The sequence below is a fragment of the Arachis ipaensis genome, chromosome B10 (genome assembly GCF_000816755.2).
Source record: "Arachis ipaensis cultivar K30076 chromosome B10, Araip1.1, whole genome shotgun sequence".
Lineage (NCBI taxonomy): Eukaryota > Viridiplantae > Streptophyta > Magnoliopsida > Fabales > Fabaceae > Arachis > Arachis ipaensis.
This window is the reverse complement of record NC_029794.2, coordinates 95,679,928-95,690,452: the sequence shown is the minus strand read 5'-3', so window position 1 is coordinate 95,690,452 and position 10,525 is coordinate 95,679,928. Positions and strand designations below refer to the sequence as shown.

The following is a 10,525-nucleotide window of genomic DNA, read 5'->3' as shown; positions in this document are numbered from 1 at the left end:
GAGTGAAAATTGAGCTCATAAATACGCTCATGGGGAGCAGGGACAATGGCCTCGTAGTTGGCCTCTTCGTCAGTCCCCCCACACAAGTAGCCGGCTTGCCGGAACTCCGTCAATTCCTCCAAGTCCATCTGGTTGGGTGAACTCCTTATATCGTCAGTCACCCAAGCATATGGGTCGTAAGCCGTACCAGATCCGGAAGACCGGGAGACAACGCGAGGCATACCTACAGCGGGGTACCACTCCGTTAGTCTATGAGGTCGGGAGCCCGAAAAAACTCAGAAACTACGCCTGTTCAACTCAATCATGACCAGACACGGCTAAAAACTACGCCTACCACACAAACCACCCAAAAAACCTATCCTGGAATGGTACCCCTTCCCTAACTCACCTACCCCAACATTGAAAAACCCTTCAACAAAAATAAACTAGCCATGCAACAAATGCAAGCAACAATCGCACAACAACAGGACATAACACAGATACCAAAGGAAAGAAGCCAGGAAATTACCTGGAACGATGAAGGAAACTTGGACTGAAAGTTGAAGCAGGAGGGAGTTCGCACTGGAAGCTTTGGATGTTAGGGAGAGAAGGAGTTGGAAATAGTAAGAGTGGGAGGTGGACAGGGAGAAAACTGTTTAAAAACCACCTCCAAAAGCGCGAAAGGAAGCAGGGGCAAGATAGTCTTTGCGCACGGGTTTTTTCAAATCATTATGAGCATTAAATGCCCAGCGCGGAAAACGAAACGGCAAACAGATGGCACAGCAGATCAAGAGACACGCGCACAAGAGATGCGTCTCTCCCACGATCAGCCGACCCAACGACAACGTACGAACGTAGACATCACGCGCCACCAATGGCCCTCACGGCCATCGCTGACGCGTCGGGGGCACTATTACGGCCTGGCCCAAACTCACACGGGTTAATCCGACCCGAGTTCCCGCCGGCCCAATAACGCGTCCTCCACCCGATTCGGACACGCGTCCCGTACGGCTTGCACACAGCCGTGGGACAGCGCCCTTGGGGGTATGGGCCTGACCACTGGAAGGGCCCACTACTGACATGTATATAAGGGGAGACTGGCTCTCCCCCAAGGTACGTGACATTCACACACCATTTCCTCACCGCCTGCACATATTCTGACAAAGGCGTCGGAGTGTCTTTGCAGGTGGCACCCCCTCTCCATCCAAAGTACTCGGGATCTCGCTCACTCGGGACCAGGAAACCACGATCAGACGAGTCTCTAACTTGTCATCAGTTGCATCAGCAGGTGGATATTCTTTGGCACTTAATTGTAGAAGCGCTGCTGTGAACCATGTTCTTTGATTCTTTGACATTCTCAATTGCTTCTCTGTTTCTGAATGTACTTTTAACGCATGACTCAATTTCTGCATGTCTGCTTCAGCTAAAACGAAGAAAACACCCCGTCAGAGACCGTAGAAATAAGATAATGAGCAGCATAGAGTTCTCAATGGGAAGCACAGGCATTAATGGCATTAAAAGTTATACAGCCAATATACACACTCAAAGCTAATAATTATACTCTTAAAGCACTAACAAGTTTGTCTAATCAAGAATCTTCTTCTGATTATAACAAGAATTAACAAGATAATAGATGAAAGAACCCACTCGGTACTAAAGTCATTCACATAAGGACGTAAAAAGAGGACTTGGCCAATTGCCTGAAATGAAAAAATAGGAGTGATGATTATAACAACTTCATCAGAAAAGTAGACATTTTAAAAATTTAAAAAGAGAGTATTTTAAGTTAGAATAAAGAAGATATGAGTTTTAAAAAGATGAGAATTTTAAATCTAAACATGAGTCAAGAGAAAATACAGTGTTCACATAGATCACAAATTTCCTGACCTGTACAATTGCAAATCCAACTGACGCATATCGAGTGTATTGAAGAACTTTCTTTCTTCCAACCTCGCCTTCTCTTTTCTGAAGATCTTGCAACTTCAGATATACCTGTGCAAAATTATGAACAAAATTATGAACTGCTTAATAGACATTTTATGAACAAAATTAAATTCACAAAGTAGACAGCATTCAATATTATCATTGCTTATGAACAATTATGAATAAAAAATTGATTAACGAAGAAAACGAAACAATCGATTTCGTGAGAGAGTAACGAGCAAAAAGAAGCGTCAGCTGAAGAAAAATACAAAATACGAACGAATAGAAAAGTTAGGGTTTGCGATCTACCAGCTGCGCGAAGGGAATCTGACAAAGAAAGCGCTGATCTGGAACGAAAAGAAGCTCGGAATCCGACGGCGACGGATCTTCTACGGTGGCGGTGGAGGTTGTGTCTGTGTAGGGGCTGCGCGGTGGCTGTGCCGCTGAGGGGCTGCGAGGCTGTGGGGGTTGCGGGGAGCTGCGAGGGCTGATGCGGGGGCTGCGTGGCTGCAGTGGTGGCAGAGACTACGGTGGCTGTGGGCGGCGGGGTGCAGGGCGAAGAGTTGGAGGGATGAGCCTTCTACAGCGTTCGAAAACTAGGTGTGAATGGCGAGTGAATAGAGTTAATCTTCAACTAGGGTTTTCAATATTTCCGACGGATTTCATTTAAATTACAGACGGAAAATCCGTCTGTAACCACTCGCACGGAAAAAAAATTAATTTTTCCGACAGAATTATAGACGGATTCTCTTTTCCGTCTGTAATTTATACTAATCTATTTTTTTGTTTTTTGACAAAAAAATCCCTCTGAAATTCCGTCTGTATTTCAGTGGGATAAAATCCGTCGGAAATATCTGTCTGTAATAACTAGTTTTCTAGTAGTGAACTGGCACCGTTGTCACGATGATGTCGGAGCTGGTCAAGGTCGAATATACGTTCGTGGAGTGCATCGTTGGTGTCAGGGACGTTGTTAAGCCTTGTCGGGAGAGTTAAACAACATCTCCATCACCTCCTCCGGCCGTACTAAACCGCTGTCACGTACATCATTGCCCAGGTCACCACCATCATCTAAATATCTTGTTCCAGAGGCCGCCTCGTCCATGCCAATGTCCAGTGACATTTCCTGCATGGGCGGACGTACACTAATTATTTAGGGGGACCATAATTCAAGTGACCAAACAATTTCTTATAATTGATACTGTCCTCATCAAGAAGTGCAAATTATATTACAATCTATGATCCTTATGAAATATAAAATTAATATTTCAATTCAAATTAAGATATTCAACATTTAGAACGATAATGCTAGAATTTTAGCATCAATAATACAAAATCATAATTAAATATTTAAATAACAAAAAAATAACTTAACAAAACAACCTATAATTACATACACACATAACAAATACTATTAAATTCACTTACTGATCAAACACATAGAAAAAAAATATATAAACACCATCAAGCTAGACTAACAGAAAATTAAATTTATTTTATTTAACTCAATAAAAAACTAAAAGTAATAGTTACTGTTGCTTCATTTGCAACAATAAAAGTGCCTCGTTCAGTACATCAATGCATCAGAAAATCAACAAAAATTCCCATAATCAGCAACAATTCCCATAAATTCGATTTCTGAATCAACATACACATCAGCAACAAAAATAAAATTGAATCCATATTTGGTAGCCACTCAACAACCGCCACACAATTGATGCATCTTCCAACGAATAGATACTGTAACGGCTTCATAGATCCTTGAAGCCACTGGGCAAGGTCACCAAATTTGGCATACAAACAAAATCTACAGCCTTTACCTCAAATTGGAATGTTGATAATTTTGGCTTGTCATAATTATCAACTACCTAAGTATCTAACAGAGGAAAATGTTCAATATCAAGTTGAAGGGACCTAAGACTATTATAACTGGAGAATCTTAAAAATTAATTACAAAACGAGATGAAAATGAAGAAGCATCAGCCTACCGAAGAGATGACGAGAGATGAACGGCGAACACATAGTGACCTCACAGTGAGATTAAGCAAACAAAATGACTCCAAGTCACAACAAACAACATTCAAAATCCAGCAAACAAAAATCATGAACAAAATTAAGTAATTAACCAAACCAAATGATTCCTAGTCACAGAATATAACATAGAATATAAGATCACAGAGGTCATGAACATTGTAACGAAGACACCAATAATTACTAGAATATGAAATCAGAAATTTCAGAACCAGTAATCCCGTAAATGAAAACCGCAATACTCTTTCTAGAATACACAATTAAAAAAATTGCAAAATGGAGAAAACGACAAGACCTACCTCACACCGGCGAGGGAAGCACGAACAGAGGAGACGGTGGCGAGGGGCACGGTGGTGGTGACAGACGCACGGTGAACAAAGTGAGAGCGCGCTCGAACAGAGGAGATGACCTCACGCTCTTGCGACGGCGCCGGACTCCCACACGCGATGGGGGCTGCAGAGTTGAGGTGGCTACGGTGGTGGACGTGACTAACGGCGGCAGGGCTGGGTCACCGGGTGGCTAGGGATTCAGTTCTTCATTCCTTTCAATTTCAGATAGAAGAGGGGTGGGAGTGTGAATGCCCATTACTCAACACAAGACTCAAGGCCTAAGCCCTCTTTCACCATTCTATTTTAGCCACGGCCTATTAACTATTTTAAGCTGGATAATTATGACATTTCAAGTACTTTGCTAGGGTTACTTTTGTCTATTCAGGGTTCACTACAAGACAAATTTTTCTTTGGCTACCTATTCGTACAATGCATACCGTATTCCTCTTTTTTTTATTGCCATACCTGATAACTTTCCATATATATATATATATACACACATGGTATTTCTAAATGCTACAGGCATCTTACCTCTTTAACAATTTCACTGGAGAACTACCTGAAACATTTTCAAATCTAATCACATTAAAGGAACTGTCAGCTTTCCTATATGGGTTTTTGAGGTAAGTATTTTTAATTGCATAACTAAGTAACAAGTCAACTTGGTTATTCTATTAATTTTCTTGGGGTTGAATCCTCTATAATTTTAGGCTCTACCTTTTGTTGCTTCACTTGTTTTTTTTATGAAGTTCTGATATTGAGATATGAGATTTTTCCATTTCCATTTTATAACAGCTTAAAGCATGTGCCTGGCTTCATTGAAAGAGCAAGGAGCTAAAAAGAAAGGGTGTGGATGAATCAATTTAAGTAAAAAAAATATTTGTCGTATATTTTTTTTTATTCGTGCCCAGTCTCACCTAATTTCATTGGGATATCTTATATATAAACATGTACTGATGAATCAATTTAGGTTCTGATTTTTTTAGTTATTATTTTTAATATTGAATTGTCATTACTAATTTTTTGTTGTATTTTCTCTTGGCAGATTACTGATAACTTGGAACAAAGATTTTACAAGGATTTACGTAATGAAAACTTGGCTTCAGTAAACATTGTTTTGTGTATATATAAGAAATTGTTATCGTTGTATGTATATAGTTAAAAAATCATGTTATGTTTGATACTTTGTATATGAGTTATTAGTTTTTATTTCCAATACTAAAGAATCATATATTATGTTTAATACTTTGTTTATGAGTTATATAATATTTTGTTTATGGGTTATGATTTTTGGTTATTGTGAAATTTTAATAAAAAAATTATTTGTTTAACGCGATAAAAATGACGGTAAAAATTGCTTTTTTAAACGATAAAAATTGTCACTTTTATTCGGAAAAAAGGGCGGTTTGTAATTGCCATTTTAAATAGTATGAAACGCCATTTTAATTCGGTAAAAATGGCAGTTTTAAATGCCATTTTAACCAATAAAAATGTCTTGTCAGGGTAACCCGGCGGTTCAAAAATGCCGTTTTAACCAACCAAAAACGCCGTTTTCACCTGGTAAAAATGGCGGTTTCAAACGCCATTTTAACCAACCCTTAAACCGCCGTTTTAACCTGGAAATAACGGCGGTTTGAACTGCCATTTTAACCCAGTAGAAAACCGCCGTTTTAACCCCAGGAAATTGTGGCAATTTTCAGAAAACCGCCGTAATAACCAGAATGGCACCCAAAATTATGTCGCTTTCGAAAACAGCCGTTTCTGGTAATAATGTCGGTTCAAACCACCGTAAATACCCAAAAAGACCACCGTTTTAACTAGAATTTTTTGTAGTATTCGTTTTCTATCCCTCTCTGAGTTTCTTCTTTGTTTGTTTGCATCACCCATTTTAATTCTCTTGTTAATAAACTGAGGTGGGTGATTTCAAAATGGTTGAACTATAAATTGTGAACTGTGAACCTGAATTGTGAACTATGAACTTGTTTTCAATTTCTTCCCAAAAGGAGATTATGGAATTGAGAATCAAAGTTGAGTTAGGATGAGAATTGACTACATGATTACTATTCACTACTTCACTAGTGTGAGATTAGATGTGTTTGAGTTTCATATTAGACTTCTGATCAGTGTTAGTAAGTTTGCTTATATAGTAAGAAACCTATTTACTTAATAGTTGGTGAATCCAAAATATGATAATTTTAGGGAAAGATTTCATTAACCTTTTTGAAATATTTATCCTAGGTAAATGGAGTATTAAAATTGGATTTGTGCTCTTAAAATTAATTAAAACAAGATTTTATGGTTGAAGTTGATGGTTGGCAAAAGTTAGAATTATGCGGAATTTTATTACATAATCCAAATTTTGATAAGTTTGTGAATCTAGTTTCTTTTAAAGCTTGTGAATTTAGTTTGTGAATATCAAATTTTATGGTGATTAGAGCTTAGTAAGGCTAGCAATAATTTTTTGCAAGAAGGGTGCTACAATATTTTTAATATAGGACAATGACTTCCAAATATTGTAACACATTCTACACGAATAATACTCACATGAAAACAACTGTAAAAGGTGGTTTAACAGAGTTTCGTGATACTAGATTTGAGAGTATTGCGATCATTTTAGAATTTAAAGTAAATATAGAGTGTGAATATCTTGCAGGTTTTTTAGTTCAAACTTGTCACAATGAAGCAACTTTGAAAAATTGTAGTAAATCATTTTTCAAACTTATTTGGATTGGAGATAGTTGTTTGGGTGTAGAGATTATTAATCTGTAACATGTGTATGCAATTCACCTTGCACGTATGTAAATTATTCACTTATTTGCATTAAGATTTTGTTTATTTTGTGTTTGATTGCTGGTTGATGATACCATTGAGCAACTTTTGATGATAAATAGTTGGGTTTGAGAGAGACGAGGAAGTATATAAATCGGAAAAAATAAGGGAGATAATAAAACTTAGGTGCTTCAATGTTGGAATTGTATTTTTGGATTAAGTAGGTACGTAACTCTTTGTCAAGAGCTCCTTTTTTCTCATTGCTATTTGCTCGTTGCTGCTAAGTGTGCAGATTTTGATTTGCTTCATTGTTGGGATTTCTGAATATTTTGTATTGTCTAGTGTCTACTGTGTTAATTTCGAATTGATGAAAGACTTAAAGAGTTGACAATATTCCCCCCCTCCCTTAATATTGGTGAAAGACTTCTGTGATTAAATGTTTTTATATAAGCACATAATCTCATAGAAGGTAGCTTTTTTAGTCATTTTTAATGTGTATATAGTTGTTATATTAGTTTAATTTGTTGAATTTTACAGTTGCATATGCCTATTTAGATAAGATGAATAATTAATATGAATCAATGAATGTTGTTGTTGTTGCTATAGAATTTTAATACACATTATTTGGATATGATTAGGAAATTTATAAACATGGATGATGAGATTATTTCTGAGACTCCTGTTCAAGCTTCTGGTAGTGTTTGATTCTGGTAAAAAATCTAATATTTGGAGGTTTTTTAAGAAGATTGAAAAAGACAGAGATGGTATTGAAAAGGTTGAATGCAATTTTTGTCATCATGAATACAAAATTGGAAAAAATCTGAAAACTAAGAATGGTTACGGGACATCTCATCTAAGTCGTCATATGATTTCTTGTAAATCTATACCCCTCAGTATTAGATTTGTTGATGATATAGAGGGTCTTCCAACCAAAATTGATTAGAATGTTCATCGAAAAAAACTCGCTCAGGCTATAGCAAAACATGATCTTGTGTTTAGCTTTGTCGAGTATGAGGGTATTAGAGATTGGATTAATTACATTAGTCCAACGATTATAATGCCTTCTAAAAATACTTTAGTTTTAGATCTTAAAATGATTTATTCAACAGAGAAAGAGAAATTGAAGCAGAAGATGTCTAGGATACCTAATAGAATTTGTTTGACATCTGATGTGTGGACAGCATCTACCACTGAAGGATATATTTGTCTGACAGCTCATTTTGTTGATGAGAATTGGCGACTAGTGAGTAAAATTTTGAATTTTTTTCGAATGATTCCTCCCCATACTGGAACTGATCTGGAAGCAGTCTTATTTAACTCTTTGAAGCAATGGGGTATTGATAAGAAAGTATTCTGTTACTTTAGATAATGCTTCTGCAAATGACAACATGCAAAATATCTTAAAAACTCATCTACGTAAGAAGAATAGTTTGCTTGGTGATGGAGAATATTTTCATGTACGTTGCTCCGCTCACATTTTAAATTTGATTATGCAAGAAGGGTTAAAGGTGGCTGCTGGAGCTTTATTTAAAATCAGAGAGAGTGTGAAATATGTGAAAGTTTCTGATGGGAGAATGATGAAATTTAAAGATTGTGTGCAGCAAGCTGAAATTGATGGTGTTGGTCTAAAATCAAATATTCCAACTTGATGGAATTCTACATATATGATGTTAGAAAGTGCAATTAAATTTGAAAAAGCATTTGACATCCTTAGTGTTGTAGATGGAGCTTATAAAGATTGTCTGACAAATGAAGAATGGAGCTTAGCAAAAAAAATGTGTGAATTTTTAGAGCCATTTTATGAAACTACAAACCTCATTTCGGGTTCATCATATCCAACATCAAATTTGTATTTTATGCAAGTTTGGAAAATTAAATGTCTTTTGGAAGACAATCAAACTTGTGATGATGTTGTTATTATGAACATTGCTTTCAGAATGAAGATGAAGTTTGATAAATATTGGAAGGATTATAGCACTGTCTTGGCTTTTGGGGTAATTCTTGATCCTCAATTAAAGTTAAAGTTCTTGAGGTTTTGTTATAAAAAAACTAGATCCTTCAACCTTTGAATTGAAGGCAAAATGAAGAATTGGAGAAATTTAAAAGGTTGTATGGAGAGTATATAAATACTTTTGGTGGTTCAACAATTTTTCAAAGTAGTAACCAATCACCTAAGTTACCTGAAGAAGGAAGGCTTACAAAGAAGAGCAAAATGGTGATGAAGGTATTTAATTTTAATATAGTATTATTTTTCTCCTATTATGTTTATTCATTACTTAAATAATCTTTATACTACATCTTTTAGGAGTTCAGAGAATTTGACTGTGAAACCCAAACTTTCAAGGATAAAGATGAATTAGAGATTTATCTAAAAGAAGGTTTGATTCACACCAATGAAGATGACTTGAAGTATGATGTGTTGAATTTTTGGAAGATTAATGAGGATAGGTTTCCCACTCTGTCAGTTATAGCCAGAGATGTTTTAAGTATTCCCATTACTATGGTAGCATCTGAGTCTGCATTCAGTATTGGTGGAAGTGTTTTAACAAAATACAGAAGTTTCATTCTTCATGAGCATGTCCAAATGCTTATTTGCAGAAGGAGTTGGTTATGTGGATTTGTTCCAAATCATGATGTTAAACATTTATGCTATTTTTTTCAAATAATATTTTAAATTGAGTTTCTAACTATTTTTTTAATTGGTTGATTTTAGATGATGAAATTGGTGAAATTTATGAAGAAGAAGTGTCAACAGAAACGATGCATCCCCCTTAACATTCATGATTTTAGATGATGAATTTTTGTGTCAACTTTATTTTGATTTTCTAGAGACATTATCAATGGTAGATACTAAAGAGTAAGGAAAAGGATGATGAGATAGTGAATGCCATGTTTGATTTCTTGATGTATATAGTTAAAAGTTGGATTTAATATGATCAATGCACATTATTAACATTTATTTTTCAATTTTTTTATTTTCTTATTCTTCTGGCTCTTTAAAATAGAGCCAAAGTCCTATAGAGTCAAACATATTGACACCATTAGTTTTCAGTTTGTTAGTACTATATTGTGAGTAGACTTTATATCAACCATTATTATCATTTATATGTCTTGCTTTATTTATTATAGTAATTCTTAAACTATTTGTCCCTCCAGGATTTTTGAGAAGAACATGAAGATTATAATGTTGTCCTTCAACATGTTAAAGTTTAATGAGTTGTAACTTGCAAGATACATATATAGTTTTGTGTTGGGGCTTTAGTCTAGAATTTTTAACTAGGGTAAATTTTGCCTTGTATTAGGGATTTGAAGCGTGGACAATGCATGTGCTCATTTAATTTCGCTTTATTGACTAACTCATAAGATATTTGTATAGGTAAACTATCATATTTTTAACAAAAATAATTTCAAATGATGCGAATTTCATATAAATTCTCAAAAATTTTTAAAATATAACAAAAATAACAAAAAATATTCTTTTCTCTTGTAACTAACAA

General features: G+C 35.6%; 1 protein-coding gene and 1 long non-coding RNA gene across 3 annotated transcripts in view; one reads left to right on the top strand and one right to left on the bottom strand.

Moving 5' to 3' along the window:
• Positions 1 to 4,855, top strand: part of LOC107624398 (probable leucine-rich repeat receptor-like serine/threonine-protein kinase At3g14840) — a 17,716-nt gene extending 12,861 nt beyond the window's left edge. Inside the window, exon 5 of the mRNA XM_021113664.1 lies at positions 4,782 to 4,855. Coding sequence (XP_020969323.1) covers positions 4,782 to 4,839 — 58 coding nt within the window. The 3' untranslated portion in view covers positions 4,840 to 4,855. The remainder of the gene's footprint in view (positions 1 to 4,781) is intronic.
• LOC110267832 lies at positions 1,341 to 1,959 on the bottom strand. Of its 2 annotated transcripts, XR_002355771.1 has the most exons (3): positions 1,867 to 1,946; positions 1,627 to 1,679; positions 1,341 to 1,402 (listed from the first exon to the last, which is right to left on the bottom strand). It is a non-coding gene; the product is annotated as an uncharacterized LOC110267832 (long non-coding RNA). The 2 variants fall into 2 exon arrangements; XR_002355770.1 differs by lacking the exon at positions 1,341 to 1,402 and having other exon boundaries at positions 1,646 to 1,679; positions 1,867 to 1,959.